This window comes from Natrix helvetica, assembly GCF_964273705.1.
Source record: "Natrix helvetica genome assembly, chromosome: 2".
Lineage (NCBI taxonomy): Eukaryota > Metazoa > Chordata > Lepidosauria > Squamata > Natricidae > Natrix > Natrix helvetica.
This window is the reverse complement of record NC_138552.1, coordinates 93,176,662-93,194,816: the sequence shown is the minus strand read 5'-3', so window position 1 is coordinate 93,194,816 and position 18,155 is coordinate 93,176,662. Positions and strand designations below refer to the sequence as shown.

Here is an 18,155-nt window from a genome sequence, read left to right as displayed (position 1 = left end):
CCTTGGCAACTTGAAGACCTGTGGACTTTGACTCTCAGAATTCTGGGAGTTGAAGTCCACATGTCTTCAAGTTGTCGTGGTTGAGAAACACTGCTGCAGTTTGATCCAGTATATTCTTCCTTTATTTATGCAAATCTTTTATATCTTGCCTCACCTTCTAACACCTCAAGGCAGCTCACAATCAAAATCACATAATGCATGCATAGAAATAAACCATTGGGTTAATTTCTGACTCTTCAATTGAATGCTGCCATTATGGAATGTAATCTGTGCAGAGGCGAAAGCATCTATTTGAAGAGCTCTCTAGCTGAAGTGCTAAGCTATTCGTTCTAGGTCTGCTACAAAAACAAAATCTTGCTCATATTTTTCATGTATTTCTTTGAACTGAAGAAAATAAATTAAAACCTTATTATATAAGTAGTCAGAAGGGGCGTGGTGGCTCAGTGGCTAAGACACTGAGCTTGTCAATCAGAAAGGGCAGCAGGTGAGTGGTTCGAATCCCTAGCACCTCGTAATGGAGTGAGCTCCCGTTACTTGTCCCAGATTCTGCCAACCTAGCAGTTGGAAAGCATGTAAAAATGCAAGTAGAAAAATAGGAACCACCCTTGGTGGGAAGATAACAGCACTCTGTGCGCCTTTGGCGTTTAGTCATGCCGGCCACATGACAATGGAGACGTCTTCAGACAGCGCTGGCTCTTCGGCTTTGAAACGGAGATGAGCACCGCCCCTAGAGTCGGAACGACTAGTACATATATGTGGAACCTTTACCTTTACCTTATATAAGTAGTCTGGTTTGCCTATGATTTGCCATCTTTTGATACAAAGTGATGCACATTCATATTTTAGTTAAAGAGCAAAACTGGAACTCTTAATGCATTTCCCCAAAGCTCCAATCAAATTAAGTGAGTTATGCAGGACAAATCCCATGGCGAAAAAAAGGCTGGGAAACAGGATGATTATCTGCATTACAGGAGCAAAAAGAAATAGAAAGTTTGCACAGCAACCCAACTGAAGATTGGGTTTGGATGAGAAGCAAAGTGAAATGTTTTCACAGGGAAAAAAAAACCCACCCCAAAGGAACCCCAGTTGCCTTTTGAAAAGGCACCTTTGGGACAACCATGATCTGGATGACTAAAAATCACCAGACATTTGCAGAGAAACATATTAGCAACAATATCCTAAACTATGGAACAAGGGGAGGATTTAACGTGCATATTTGATACACAATATCAATAAAATGCTCTGCCTACTTTGTTAAGGTAATTCACAAAACTTTAAAAGACAGCAGAACATCTATTCATCCATGTCCAATATGGAAATCCCAGCACATACTTTCACTTAGGTTGTTACTCAGGGTTTACTATCAGTGACATAAATAAATGCACAGTGGGAAATGGAGGAGAAACAGGAGACAATATCTGATAAAACTAAGATTGAACTGAGTTTTTTATTGTTTTTCAAAGTGGGAATGTGAGAAATAGTATTTAATGCAAAAAAACAACAACACCCAAAAACAACAACCACAACAACCTGGAACACAACTGCAAAAAATGCTTCTATCTGTTCTATAAAGACAATTTCACTACTTTCGTATCCAAGGTGTATCCCTTAATGCCAATCATTATAATTTCACAAAACAGAGCCGGCGTCCCTCTAACTACTACCTTGCAAATAACTTTACAATTTTTAACTCTGACTGTAACTTGGGAAATCATTGTTATCGATTAACTTGATCTTTACTGCAGCCCATCCCATGCCAAGGGCTCAGTCAAATAAGGTAATGTCATAGCAATAACGGTGGTTGTTTGGGATGTTAATTAATTACGAATAGTTCACTTTTGGAAATGTCCAAGAAGCATTCAGAATTAATTTATGGAATAATTGGGACAATACTATAGACTTTAGAAGCATGAGAAGCTTGAATCTTCCACTGTATCAAAGTTTCATCTTCCAGCTTGGCTAATTGTCTTGTGAATTTTTTTTAAGGGATATCACCTTTATCTCATCCCCAACTCATTGCTGCGATAGCATGAAACAGGTGTTCAGAGTTCTAAATTATATTTTGCCTCTTTTCTTAATGCATGTTTTATGGTATGAACACTGTACTAAATCTCAATGACCCATTCAAGGATGATGCTGTCAGGGACAGTGAACTGCCCAAGTGCTATTGATCTCCTAAGTCTGTTAGGAGCATATTCTTTCTCCCATTTGGTTGCTGGACAATGTGTCACTGTTGCCATTTTGACTTAGCTGCCCAAGAGAATAATCACCTGGCCTCCAAGACTTCTCCTGATTGTGCTTTGTTTTCTAATGGGAATATTGATTTCCTGGGCAATTGGATACATTGTAACAGAGGTCAATATGCTCAGTAAGCCCCTACTACCTGTTTTACAGAACTATTGTGTTACATTCCCATATTTGAAACACAGGCCTATTGATCTCCAAGAAGATCATCGCATCTCAGAATTGAGTCGACCACTTGTTCTTCCAATAGGTGTATAACAATCTTTTGATTGATTTGATGGCTACAAATTTTATTGCTCTGGAATGGGGAGGAATAATGCAACATTCTGCAGAGTACTTTCTCATCCTGCAGGTCATACATATGTTCCTTTATCACAAAATGACTCTGGGATCAATTTTATTTTCCTTTTGAAAAGCTAGAGTTATGTTTTAGCATTGATCTGTCAACAAGCATGGTTTTTAGGAAAATGGATATATTTCTGGCTATTGTTACAGGACTTCAGCATTCAGCCTTGGAAGGTGGAGGAAATCTGCAAGAACTGAATGAAGAGTAAGAGATAGCAAAGAGAGAGAAAGAACTGTGTTGGAGCATGTTAAACAATACAACAACATGATGTATTTGATGGGGATTTTACCCAGTGGTGGGATTCAATCGGTGTAACAACCGGTTCACTGAACACATGCTTTGCACACGTGTGTTTGAAAACAGTTCTAAAACTTATCTTTTACTGCAGCCCCAGTGAGTAAAACAGCTGAGGCATGGCAATCCACTCCACCGCGCCTATCAGCTGGGCTTCAAACAAGAAAATATAGGACAGACTAGTGCAGAGATGGGTGGGCAGGGCCAACTGATCGCCGGATCTACTGGTTTGCATGAACCAGTCTGAACCGGCTGAATCCCACCCCTGATTTTATTCAAAAGGTATAGTAAGGGGAGTGCATGCCTAATTATCCATATATTGACTGCAGCTAGAATTGTATCTGCACAAAATTGAAAAAGTGAAGAGATCCCCACAGATGAGAATGTGATCAGGAAGTTATTAGAATGTGCAGAAATGAATAGACTAGCAATTAAGGAGAAAGAACAGATTGAATATTATATGACAAGGGTCTTATTTTACCAATGGTTAAATAATAAAAATGAAAGCTAGAAATAGGGAAACAAAAGAAAAAGATTAATGAAATAAAGAAGATATGTTAAGAGAGAGAAGCAAATATTATGATTATAATGTTTAATATTACTTTTTAATATAATAGAATTTATGTTAATGTAATGAATATTGTTGTAAATCTTAATTATCATTTTACAAAGATATTTGTACCCAGGCGACACACTGTTTAATTGAAGATGGAATTATTGAATTATAAAAAATAATTTAAAAAAACCCCATGACGTATTTGCTCTCTAAGCTACTCCGTGGTTTGGCTTCTTGAAAATATACTTTTCAGTCTGATGCAACCTGCAAGAAATAGGAACTGTTGGCTGCCAAATATTCTGTAACACAGAGAAGGAGAACAGGCTATAATATATTTCAGGTTTTATTGCACTGCAACTTGTAACACTACACAGGCAGCCTAATCTTTTCTGTCAGCCTAGAGTGCATTTCAAATAAAGGTTTAATTTGATTTTTTTCTCATTATTTCTTGTTATTTGCCTGAACACTAATTTTCTCTTTATTACCAAAAGAAGAGAAAAGAAAAGAAATAAAATCAATCTCTCCCCTCCATTCGAAACAGTATAATCATATTAAACTTGGCTCACTGGCAGAGCTAGGTTGAATGACTGCCAGTTCTCTAAACTTGTTATTACCTACACAAGAGAGGGACTCATGCTTCATTCACAGCAGTTTAATTGTTCATTTGAACACACCTCTCTGGATATGACACTGGGGATCCCTCTAAAACCTGGCTTAGCAAAGAACTAAGGATTTTCATTTTTTAAAAGAAAGAGTTCCCAGACAATCTTATATAAGGTAAAATAACTCTTACATGTTGGATCAACCTGCATAACTACACCCAGAATAATTTAGATTATTTAATTAGTTAGTTATTAAATCTATTTATTAAATTACTTTGCCACCTATCTTGTCACAGACAACTTTGGGCAGCTTACAACATATTTGGGGGAGAGTCTTCTGTGCTATGTAATGTAAGATTTATATGCCTGTCCTGTTCCCAAGTGCTCCAGATCAATAATCCACTTTTTATTTCAAATAAATAAATAAATTACAGATACCCAAAAGAATGAAGCAACTCTTCATAATATATATGATTTATAAATAAACCTGTTTTAATGGCATGTGTGAGGAGTTAGTGGGTCTCAAGATATAGCCACCACCAAGCAGCTCCAGTCAAATAACGAAATGTGAGAAATGTCAGGAAGAACAATTCAGTAATACCTGAATTACAAATCTACATACAGGTAATCCTCATTTTGCAACTACCGCAGAAAGGAGTTGTTCCATTGCAACCATGGTGAAAAGGTACAACCAATCATACATTTATGAATGTTACAGGTCTGTAAACCTGAAGAAAGATTGTAAGCACAGTCGCGGTTTCACTTAGTGACCCCCATCCTTTAAGCTGGTCCCGACTCTGGTTACTAAGTGAGGGCCACTTGTACTTTGCCTGATGCAAATAGATGATTTCTATTCAGTAGTAAACAAAGCTCTTGCACCTTTGTTCATGTATAGAATAAAAAAAGGGTCAGTAGATATAACTTTTATTCTTGTGTAATCACATCTACAAATATTCCAAATATGGCAAAATAAGTACGTACAAACAGGATAAAATCTGATGGCAGAAGAGTAACACAGCATTGAAATATTGAAATATTGCATTTTGCCATTGAAAGAATTCCTTCAAAATAACCCATTTAAGTAATACACATTTCCATCTCTAAATTTCAGTTGAGTTGAACGTTACCTAAGAATTGGTAGAACCTAGAATTAACTGTCTCTGGCTAATTCACCAGTTATGTTTATTATATAGAATATTTAAAAAACCAGACATATACAAAGAGTAAAATTGTATATAATAATAGTTTGTGCAGACATAGCTTTCTTCATAAATAAGAAACAAGCCTTTTGAAAGATACCAATTTTTGTTTTTCTCACTGAAAGTGTCCTCTGGTTAATAAAAACATAAAGCTCAAAGACTAACGTATTTATGTCCTTGACATTTATAAAAAAAATACTAAGAACAAAATTTAAATATATGCTGAAGTTTAAAAGATATTTTAGGTGTATTTTTACGTCTACTGAAATAATCAGAGTTATAAAACTGATAGTGAATTTTTATTTCCAGCATTAAACGGTTTCTAATGGATGCTGGCTACCTGAACTTTTACTTTAGACAAATTTTCTTGTGCCATTGAAGGATTCCAAATGCTACCTAGAAAGTAAACATTCAATGTTTGCAATGGATCACATTTTCTTCAACAGTTTCTTAATGTTTGACTTGGAGGTATCCAAAACAAAAACTTTAAGTGAAGATTCTGTTTTATAAATAATTAAAAGAGTCCTTGTCCACAGGCATTTTACATTTCCCAACTAATGGTTTCTATGTGACAAGAGCCCCACGTATAAGATTCGGTTTTCAAATATAACAGTTTAAAATAAATATTAAACTTTAAAAAATTCAAATGAATCGGACTGCAATGCTAAAATAAAAACCTCCACTAATTTCTACTCCCTGACTCTCAGAACAAAACCAAAACAATAAGAATCTAGGAAAAAGAGATTCATTACAGATTACCACAAACAGAGGTGGGTTTCCAATTTTTTTACTACCGGTTTGCTCTCCCTCGCGAGCAACAGAGATGCACAGAAGCATCCGCAGAAGTGTCTGGGCGGGTGGGCGGAGCCTCCCACCACCACCACTACCGGTTCGTCCGATCCGGGCCGAACCAGGAGCAACCCACCTCTGACCACATAGCATTAATATTATCCTACTATTGATACTATATCTTGTGCTGATGGATAACTTCTCCCAATGGTTTCATGAAGATATGAAAAATAAGGAAGAAACTGGGGTCCTGAGGCAAAGCAAAGGTCTCAGACCAGGTCACTCACCCCCAACACCAACTAGAACAATGGAGAACAGTGTAAAGGTGTCAGTCCTTGATAGGCTAACTAGAAGGATATTGTAGTCGACAGTATTAAAGGCCACAGAGTGATCAAGAAAAGTTAGGGTGGATGCATCACCTCATCCCAACCCCACTAGAGGTCATCAGTATGTGACCAAAGCTGTCTCAATACTATATTCTGGTCTGAAATCTGATTGGAAGGGTTGGGATAATCTGTTTGCTTAGGATGTGGAGGCCAATCACCTTCTCTATAATCTTCCAGAATAGTGTGATGACTCCGCAGGATGCTTCCCCAGATATCTTTCCAGATGTCAGCTCGGAGGAAGATGAACAAGTTCCAGGCACGTCTGGAGAGGAGTTGGTCAATAGCTCCAAGCAGCTATATGAGAGGGATTTGGCTCAAGCACAGTTGCAGCAGGACAGCCCTGAGGCTTTAGGTGGAACAGCTGCAGCCAGTCGGTGACGAGGAAGAGGAACTGCCTTCTGCACCTGATCCAAGAACACATAGGGCAGAGAAAAGGTAGGAGCAGAGAAGGTCAGCCAGATTATTCGTAAGGAGAAAGCCTCATCCTTCTTGATGAGCTGCCCCAGAAGTTGGCTCTTTAGCACAGCAGTTTCCTAGCTGTGTGTTTTCTGATCATTGTGATTCTTGCCTTGCTTTGCCGTACCTTGACTTGTGAACTCTGGACTTTTCGTGCCTCGTGAACCATTTGTTCAGTATTATGGATTTAATTTTGGTGGGTTTATTTTGATTGGGAAACTTTCAAGTGCTTTGTGGACTCATTGGCCATTGCTTTGTGGACTAGCATTGGTCTGCTTGTGGCGGGATTTAATTGGGACAGTTCTGGGCTTGTGGTGAAGGGAGTTGAGTGCGGGGATAGTAATACATCCAATAAACCATAGGTGTGTGTGTGTGCGCACGCGTGCAGGATAGCATAAATAGTTGTGGGGTCTGGATGAGGAAGGAGTGGAGCACTGGTTCTTTCAGAAACAATGGAACCACCCCTCTTTTAGCTATATTTGCGATAACTTGGAGAAGCATCTTTATCCAATGCAATTACAGCAGTCTTTCTGGATTGCATGTAAAACTCCGCCATTTAATTTGCCATCTTTGCCTGGGCTGTGTTACTTTCCACTTGTAACTTCTTTTCCCACTGCTTCTTTTATAGATTTTGCTTTCAGCAAAGGTTTTGTTGTACAGAACTGCAGAATAATTGAAGAATGCCCTTCTCTGAAGGCACTGAATGTGCCCTTTTCATCATATTTATGATACCACACTACTTCTTTTCCTCGTTAACATCCCCCAAAAGATAGACGGAGAATCAGAATGATTTCACATGTATAGCTACTTTATCCATTCATGCATTCATATTCATCTGCTCATTTAACTTTCTCACTTCTCCCACTCCCCGCCCCCTACCACCATTTCATTATCATTCTCTTTTCATTTGCCTTTCAGTCACCATTTATTTTTCATCCCATCAGAAGAGACTTGCCACCTTTTGAATAGTAAGAGCCAGTTTGGCCTAATGGTTAAAGCACCAGGTAAGAAAGCAGGAGACCATGAGTTCAAGTCCTGCCTTAGTCATGAAAGCCAACTTTGAGCCAGTTATTCTGACTCAGCCCAACCCATGTCCCAGGGTTGTTGTTGTGGGGAAAATAGAAGAGGAAAGGAGGATATTTGCTGCCTTGAATTATTCATTTAAAAAATATAAAATAAAGGTGGGATAAAAATGAATAAAATGTTCATGTGATATTAAATCTAACTTAAAGACCACTAAATTAGTTAATTAGAGTAGGAATTTGTTATCTACTTTAAACTTCAAAGTAAGTTAAACTTGTGCAAGGTATTTTATTCAGGCCAAGCTGCTCTAGAACTGGCAATGCAAGGTTTGAAAAGTAAGGGAGCAGGCTAATCACATCTAAATCAAGCCCACCCCCAAACCCTCCACCAAAATTACATTTTAACTTGGATAACTTGCCTATTTGTGGATGATGCAAAAATGACTGCTGTACCTTAAACAGAAATGCCACTGAATCTTAGTGAGAAAGACAACGATTCACTGAATATTTTCCTTGCTCGTTTTTGCATATCGTGATTGGTGATCAGCAACTCTTGCTGTTCTCCTTTCGTGTAGTTCTGATCAATCATGAACTACCCAGAATTTGAATTACAGGACCTCTTCAAGCAGAAGACTGCCCTGTGGAAGGTAGGGTACATTAAGTAGTATATTGATGTGCTTACCCTTCTCTGCTGAGGGGAAGCGTCCCACCAGCATTCTTGTTTTTAACTTCCAAGAAAGCCCGGCAAGAAAGAAGAAACGTGTTATGCTACCAGGTGAGATTTAGTATGCGCAACTCTGGTCCATTGACAGAATTTTATGACAAAAATGAAGGGTTTTTTGTAATCCTCCCCTGCTTTTTGTAATTTCCCCTGCTTTTGTCTTTTATTCTATACTAGCTGAACACTACAAAACTATGTGATTGGGCTTGGTAAATCAACACTTACAGCTTGAAAATTAATGAGTAGTTACGATCGGCCTCCCCACTCCCCTCCTCTCCCTCAGGCTTGCCCCACAGAAGCCTCTCCTATCTTATCTCCTTCTCTCCCTCAGGGTGATCCTCTCCAAACTCCCAGCCCACAGGCCAGATGAATCACACGCTGGCCACACCCAGGTAGCAGTTAGAACAGAGATCTTTTCAGGTGGGGAGAGGGGAGTAGAATGTCTAACACAGGGGTGGCGAACACGCGGCTCGCGAGCCGCATGCGGCTCGCGGCCAAAATAAATGAGGCTCTTTGCCTCTTACCATTATTTAGTATACTGTGGCTCGGATCACGCGCTAAACCCGGAAGTACGGTCGACGCGACGACGCTTGCCTGCGCTCCACCAGCTCGGCTTCCGTTCCCAGCCGAGTTGGTGGAGCGCAGGCAAGCGTCGTCGCGTCGACCGTACTTCCGGGTTTATCTCAACAGCACCCTCTGCTGCGCCCAAAAAAATAATGCTTCAAAGTCTAGCACAGTTGCTGCAGGATTCCGGTGAGGTTCTAATGATTGCTCAAATTAATAATAATGGTTGCATATTGAAGCTCTGGGTTCAGGAGCAGCAGAGTTTTAAATAGGAGAAAACATTTAATTGAATTTCCATGGTTAGTATATTTCCCAAAATTCTACGAGTGTTTTTCTCACAGCCTGTAATTGTAATAGATATCAAAGATAATCCAAACTCATATATATATTATAATACATATATTAGGTTAAAGGAAGATAATATTAGGACCAGGCTTTACCCATGTATAGGTTGTACTCGATTTACAATCACAATCTCGTCACTGAGCAAAGCAGTCATTAAGCGAGATATGTGACTGCTTTGTTTAATGACTGCAAGTGTGGCATTCCTGGTTGTGGTCATCAAGTAATCTTGTAGGTTGTTAGGTGGACAGAGATCCACATAAGGAAAGTAGGGTGTCTTCTGGGTGGTGGGAGTGATCTGGAAGGATCTGCTCAGGACTTGAAAATTCTGTCTGATGAAATCCAAGCAGGATTTTCAGTCCCTGAACGGAGAGACACTTGGAGAGCTGTGCCAACTGAAAAATACCCGTGTGTAAAAAGAGCCGCTCTCAAGCTGCTGTCTATGTTCTCGTCAACATACGTCTGTGAGAAGCTGTTTTCTACTTTGAAACACGTGAAATCAAAGCACCGGTCCATTCTGACTGACACTCATGTAAAGGAACTGCTCCGAGTGGCTACAACTGAATACAAACCTGATTTGCAGAAGATTACTGAAAACAAAAGATGCCAGAAATCCCACTGAGATTATCATCCCATCACTCCAACAAGTTCCACTTATTTATGGATTTAAAAGTTATACAGCAGCTCTAATGGGTTTATAAAAAATTATAACAAAAAACACCTGACTGAGCATGTTATATTATGTGTTTAATATATTATTGTTAAAATTATATGCTTTTGTGTGAGTGTTTGTCTGTTTTGGCAGGTCACTGCGTGGTGTGGCTCTCTGACTCTCACAGTTTAAAATTTTGGCTCTTTTTGTCGAACTTGTTCGCCACCCCTGGTCTAACACCTTAGCATCAGAGCGTGTTAATAATAATAATATAAGAAATACTAATGATCTGATGGTCATTTCAAAAAATCCTTTCTTAGCAAGCACCTAGAAGCCAAGAGGAACATATGTGCCAAATTTCAAGTTTGTAGGTTTTGTAGTTCTGGAAATTTCGTGATGTCGTGTGAGTGGCATTTCGCTTTTATATATATATAGATTCACAACTATTTTAAAGAATAAAGTGGAATAGCTTTAAAAAAACACCTCTGTTTAATGGCACAGGACCCTGTTGCTCATATTTCACATTTTCCTTGCTTGAACTGAAATTGTCTGAATATAACCAGAGTGTCAGAAACACTAGTAAGACTGAAGCTGATATAAATTCTGGCAATACAAAAAAAGAGCTTTCCTCACTAAGTAGGCACAGATATCCAACTTTTTCCCTTTCCTTGGGAAATCAAATGAATTTTTTTTTTCTGCTCAGCAATGTTGTGCTTTTGCCCACTAACTTCAGAGAGAATGCAACAACCCTGATATATGATCCACCTGAAGTTCTTATCTTCTAGGAAAGAATATCCTGCCTTTAGAAAACAAATGATGGGCACAAAGATCCAATGTAATTTGTATACTCTGTTAAGACATAATTCCTTTTCTATAACAGTGTTAGAAAATGAGATTAGGATGTGGTAGGTTATTGTCCTGAGCAATAAATCTGTTATCAGCTACTTTATTATCCTAGCAGCAGGAACCATGGTGGTGCTGAGGTTAGAATGCAGTACTACAGACTGATTCTGCCCACTGCCAGGAGTTCAGTCCTAATAGGCTCAAAGTTGACTCAGCCTTCCATGCTTCCAAGGTTGGTAAAATGAGGAGGTAAAATTGTTGGGGACAATATGCTGACTCTGTAAACAGCTTTGAGAGGGCTGTAAAGCACTATGAAGTGGTGTATAAGTCTAAGGGCTATTGCTATGTACCACTTATCTTGGCTCCAAATCTCACTAATTCTTGGTAAGTTATTGCTTTCTTATGGTCTCAGGTTTTCAATAGGAACGGTATCCCTACCACTACCATCACCACCAGTCACCAATTCATGCTTGTAAACATTGAATTAAAAACATTAACTTCGGGGGGGGGGGGGGTGGGAGTGGGGAATACCATGATTTTTTAAAAATGCATCAAGCAAATAATCATTAGAAACATTCGAAATGTTGATACCTGCTATTGTCTGTGCCACCGGTTCAGTGACTGCGCTGGGAGCAGTGCTCGGCTGCTGCTGGCTAGAACTAACCTCTGGCTCCGTGCTAACAGAAGGAGACAATGCCACATCATTGGAAGCTTGATTTGGGCCAGGCTGGAGGAGATCCTGCCCTTGCAGCTCTTCTTGCCCAGGAAGCTGCAAGGCTGATAAAGGAATGCTGATAGGTTTGCCAGAATTAGAAGTGCTGGCAGGCACCTGGAGGGCCACCTGAGGATTTACGGTCGGGATGTTACCAGGCCTTCTGCTTGAGGAAGGCAGATTGAGCTTGGGAGGTTTCTGGGTCACTGGCCTCGATGTAACTTGTGAAGAGGCTGAAACATTCTGTAAATCAAAGTCAGCACTGAGGGAAAGAGATGAGTGAGAACTTAGCTTAGATGCCACAGGGTAGGAGGTTCCACCTTTAGGTTTTGACATGTGGGTCAAGGACAATGCAGGGCCATCAATGCCACCAGTGATTTCGGCATTCGCCACAATATAATAATCCTCGGGGAGTTCTTGCTTTATTTTTTTAGCTGAAACATCACTGCTGCTTCCATCAATGACCTCAGACTGAGAGTCCAAATGTAGCGAAGAAGATGGGCCAGACCTTTTAAGGGAATTTATCTGAGATCTTTGACGATGAGGTTCAAAATCGCTATCTTCATCGGTCACCGAGGACTCACAGACCATGTCAAAAAGATTAGATTCATCTTCGTATTCCTCCACTGTTTCATCCAATTCGGAAGGCTCACTGCAGTAGGAGAAATCGCAGGAATCTCTGGTTCTGTTACCGTCCAACTTTGCTTTTCCTGACCTCCCTGGATAGCGTTCCACCGGGCTGACTTGGGGGTCTGAAGGCATGCCAATTATGCTGGGGCTATCAGAGTTGAAACTTCTGTTATCCTGGAAACAAACTCTTTCCTGTGAGCCAGCCCTACAAGTAGCTGTCAATGGCCAGTGATAGGCATGGCCGGCACTACAGCCCCACATAGCTGTCAGGTTGCCATGGGAACCCTCTGAAAGGAGGTGTTTTAAATTTGGAATGAGGCTGCAAATGGTACCATGACTGTGGGCCCAACTGACCAGCTTGGAAAGGTTTTCGGAAGATGTATGGAGGCAGTCTTCCATGGTGCATCACTCAATAGCTTTGTTCCTTGAAAGGGAAAAAAAAGTGCATTAGAACCAAAGTCTGTACTTGAACTAGAATATATATTCCACAAAATACGGTAGTCCTTGACTTATAACAGTTAATTTAGTGACTGTTCAAAGTTACAATGGAGCTGAAAAAGGTATTTATGACCATCTGTCACACTTACGATCATTGCAATCTTCCCATGATCAAAATTCAGGCACTTGGCCACTGACTCATTTTTCTGACGGTTGCTGTATCCCGGGGTCATGCGATCACCTTTTGTCAACTTCTGAAAAGTAAACTCAATGGGAAAGCCAGATTCACTTAACAACTGTGTTCCTACCTTAACAACTGTAGTGATTCAGTTAACAACTGTGGCAAGAAAGGTCGTAAAATGGGGCAAAACTCACTTAACAAATGTTTCACTTAGCAAAAGAAATTTTGGACTCAATTGTGATTGTAAAGACTACCTATATGAATAATTTCATCAATGGAAGATATTTCCCTACATTCCCTGCATATCACATGCAAAGACAAAATGATAAATAAATGACAATCCTTTCAACCTAGTTCACAGAGGTAATAGAAGATCAGTTTTAGATTATAAAACATTTTGAAGTAACACATATATATATATATATATATATATATATATATATATATATATATATATATATATATATATATATATATATATATATATATATATATATGAATAAACGTGATGATACCTCCCGCCTACCAAACATCTGGAAACCTGCCCTAATCAACAAACGAACACCACCCACCACCCAGGCCGTTACAATACAAAACAACAATGCACACACAGCCAGCACCAATCAGCACCAATCTACCAATCATGATACAATCACACAACCAATCATTCCACTTACTGAAACAAAGCCAGCACACCCCATCCCCTCCCACCAAGATTTACAAAAAGACGGCAGCTCCGTTCGCATTTTAAGTCAGACAGCAGCCTGAAGATGGCAAGTGAGATCTTGCCGAAACGTTGCCAAGACAATCTCAATCTTACACGGGAAAAGACCCGAATACAACAAAACCAGCATGCATGCATGCATGCATACATACATACATACATACATACATACATATATCACATAAGAATGCTATCATTGGTGCAGTGGCCTAGAGGTGGATCTCTCACCTTATTTATTTATTTATTTTCAGTATTCAGTATTCAGTATCACCTCACAATCAGAAGGCTGTGGGTTCAATCCTAGGTAGCGGCAGATATTTATCTCTGGGAACAATGAGAAAATATCTACAGCGAACTCCGCATTGGCGACAGGAAGGGCATCTGGCCAGTAAACACTCAGATCCATTCAGTTGCCCCAACTTCACCCTGATGCAAGGGATTACAGGGTCATTAAATGCCCCTCTAAAAATGCTACCATTAGTTCTTTTGAAGGGGGGAAGAACTATTGTATGTCTAGGAACTTAGCTTTTTTTTTTCATGTCTGAAAAAACCAAAATGAATGAATAAGCAAAATAATAATCACATATATGGAGGGAGAATGTAGAAAAAACACCCTAATAATAATCATATACAGTATACGGAAGGAGAATGTAGAAAAAGCACCCTAATATCTGCCAGACAAGTCCTTTTCATGCCATAACTGAGATGGAGATCTAATTAGTGGAGACAAGTCATTCTTTATAGCTGCACCTCAATTGTTGGGCATTCTGCCTTAGGACAGTAAGCCAGAGCTTTCTCTAATAGTTTTAAGAGTTTCTGAGGGCTTAACTGCACTATAACTGACTAGCAGCTGTTTCTGGAGGAAAGAAATGAACTTCACATAAAGTCACATTCTCAGTGACTTCAGGAAATGTTTTTCTGCTCCACGTCCATGTTTCTATTTCATGTCTCCTTAAGCATTCCTATCTATTTCAGATAGCCTGCTTTAGTATCTTGAAAGCTAAGCCCAGCATATCATTGGAAGTTTTTAAAAAATAGAAATGCCCTTTCAACTGAGTCAATGTTTACTATTTCAGAGCTATTCTCATCCCAGATGTTGTAACAGCAAAAAGGTTATATTCTCTTGCCTTAAAAATCAAAAGGTTACTAATTCAAAATCCAGCAGAATTTTTGTTATGATTCTGGTTATTATTTTTCTTTCTAGAGTTCCAAATGTTCTCTGGCCTTTAAAAAAATAAGTCCAGTAGTGCAGTATTAAATCTTTTCCCAGTCAGGTCCCAAATAAACCCAGTAACATATGGGTTATTTGTTTGCTAGGAATGAATTCCTACCGTGTCAGATGACCAGAAAAATATATTATTATTATTATTATTATTATTATTATTATTATTATTATTATTATTATTATTATTATTATTATTATTATTATTATTATTATTATTATTATTATTATTATTATTATTATTAAACAAATAGTTGCCCATCTATCAAACAAACTGGTGAACAAAGAAAAGAAGAAGAAAAACCTAATGGGAGAGACCAGTTCAATCAATCCCCTTCTTTGCATTGGAGGGCAGCCCTGGAAAACTCCAAAGCAGGGGACCATCTATCCATGGGTTGAGGACAACATCCCCCAACTTCCAATCATGTTAGCCACTGCTTCAAGACAAAACCAGATCTAGTGGGTCATCTCCCCCCTGCTCCAACTCCCCCAGGTAATTTGGGCCTCCAGTAACCTTGAAATGTTTGCCATGGTGGTCATGAACTCCTGAACCACATATAACTTAGGATCAAGCAAAGACAGGCCTGAGGAATTCCACTGCCAAGCTTCTGTTTATATGGCAACAGTTATAACATTGTAACCACGCTATATCAATAGTACATTTTTGCTATTGTAACACTCACAGTTAAAGTAGTTCCAAAAAGTAACAGAAAGAAACAAAATTTTGCTAAAGCTGCATATTTTAATCAAGAGGCTTTTACCCTGCAGTGGATTGACCTGGGCTGATAATGTTTAACAACAGTAAGAATTACCTTTCTATGCATACCCACATGCGCTCTCTGTCTCTCCCCACTCCTCTTCTCTCACACATACACAAAGCTGTCTCTATCAAAATGTCTCAATCCAGACAGTATTTTGACAAACATTCAAGGCAGGATAAGCATAGGACAGGATAGTGCAGGAGTCCCCAATGCCTAGGCCACAGACCGGTCCCGGTCCATGGCCTATTGGGAACCAGGCCCACGCAAGTGGAGGAAGATTACGCAACGCTTTATTTGTGTATGCATGGGGTTATGCCGCGGATGGGAAACCATCCCCTCCCCCCCCTCGTGCTGCTGCTGGTCCATGGTTGAGGACCGCTGTTGTAGAGGAACTCAAGAGATGTGGATCTTATCAGAAGTTTTATCTTAGTGAGTCTCATTACTGATAAGGTATACTCCTTTTAAAAATATTTTTTTGCATTTCAGTATGTTTGCTTTAGATTGTTTTAACTTAGTGTTGGCAAATATAGATATATAAAACATGACCCAAAGACTGAACCATCCAACCTCAACTGAAAGAAATTTCCCAGATGACTGTAGAGTGAACCCTGTGACTTCCACAGGAATCTTAAGTTTACACAAATCTTTTTTCACATGCACACATCATAATAAGATAAACTCATTAAAAAAAGATAATCACTTTGGTTTGCAGGAATGTCACAATCCATTAGCACAACAGGGTCTAGAAGTCTGTGGGATCAATCTTTTGTATCTCCTAATGAAAAACTCCTAAGAGCTATTTCTATCGGTCATTATTCATACACTGAGCTAGATGGACTAATAATCCAATTTATTATAATGCAGCTTCAGACATTTATCATTATTAGCTTGCTGAAATAGTCTCTTGTGAAGCTCCCCCCTTTTCCATTTGCCAGACTGGCTGCATATTATTTAATATACTCTGCTCTTGTGAAAATTCATTCCTCTTCCAGTTCATCTATACTGACTAGAACAGTGATGGCAAATCTTTTTGGCTCGTGTGCCAAAAGCAGGGGGAGCGCAGGGGGGGTTGTGTGTGGGCCTTACAGCCAAACTGGAAGTCACTTCCTGTTTGTTCGTAGGGCTGTTTTTTGCCCTCCGGAGCCTTCAGGGAAGCCTCCTAAAGGCTCCGGAGGGCAAAAAATGGCTCTATGGCCAAACTGGAAGTGACTTCCGGTTTGGCCGTAGGGCTGTTTTTTGCCCTCCGGAGCCTTCAGGGAAACCTCCTGAAGGCTCCGGAGGGCAAAAAATGGCTCTATGGCCAAACTGGCTTCCGGTTTGGCCGTAGGGCTGTTTTTTGCCCTCCGGAGCCTTCAGGGAAGCCTCCGGACAGTGAAAAATGGCCTCAAAAGAAGGCTGAAGTCAGCTGGCCAGCACGTGCATGCGCGCTGGAGCTGACAGGGCAACGACTCGTGTGCCCTGACAAATGGCTCCACGTGCCGCCTGTGGCACACGTGCTATAGGTTCGCCATCACGGGACTAAAGTAAGAACTATTTGCTTTACCCATACCTGCTTTGTTTGTATTTATGCAGGTAGTCCTCAAGTTATGACCATAATTGAGCCCAAAATATCTGTTGCTAAGAGAAATATTTAACTGAATTTTGTACCATTTTACTACCATTCTTGTCACAGTTATTAAGTGAATCACTGCAGTTGTTCAGTTAGTAATATGGTTGTTAAGTGAATCTGGCTTCCCCATTGTCAGAAGGTCGCAAAAGCTGATCACATGACCCTCGGACACTCCAACTGTCATAAATATGAGTCAGTTGCCATGGTTAGTTGATCACGTGAGTATGGGGAATGCCGAAAGAGTCATAAGTGTGAAAAACAGTTATAAGTCACTTTTTTTTCAGTGCTATTGTAACTTTGAACGGACACTAAATGAACTGTTGTAAGTGAAAGACTATCTGTACAACCCGAGTCTCATTGCAGGACAGTGTTTTAAAAAACAACGCTTGTTTTAAGTTGCGTTGAAATGCATTCTCAGAAAGAAACATTCTATTTCTAGGACTCTTATTAAGAAATTCTTTAGGAATATAGTTTCCCCAGCAGTTAATCTAATAAATAGTGAACAATGTTTCCTTTCTTGACTATTATTTTAATTAAGGCCTGGAGTTTTCATTTACTTAATCCTTAGCATGGTGCCACATTTTTTTCTACCCTTATTCTGCTACAGCTGGCAAATGTTCAGGAGAAGAAGGCTGTTTTGCCAACTATGAAATGGCATACTTCAACTATGTTTGCCTGTTGAACAGGTGCTGAACAGACTGCAAGCAGATTGGGTGATTAAACCCCTTCCTCTATCTGGGGCAACACAAAACACATTTTCTCTGAAAGTGTATTAGTTCAGTGCTGGACCATGGATAGATACAAATACAGATGCTTAATAATTCTCTGCTAGGACCGTCTTCCATCTCCCACGTTCTCAGTC

At 39.7% G+C, this 18,155-nt stretch overlaps 1 protein-coding gene across 1 annotated transcript in view; it reads right to left on the bottom strand.

Moving 5' to 3' along the window:
• The window catches only part of KIAA1958, a 101,649-nt gene that overhangs the window by 44,346 nt on the left and 39,148 nt on the right, over positions 1 to 18,155 (bottom strand). The window contains 1 exon segment of the mRNA XM_081940916.1: positions 11,608 to 12,782. Coding sequence (XP_081797042.1) covers positions 11,608 to 12,757 — 1,150 coding nt within the window. The 5' untranslated portion in view covers positions 12,758 to 12,782.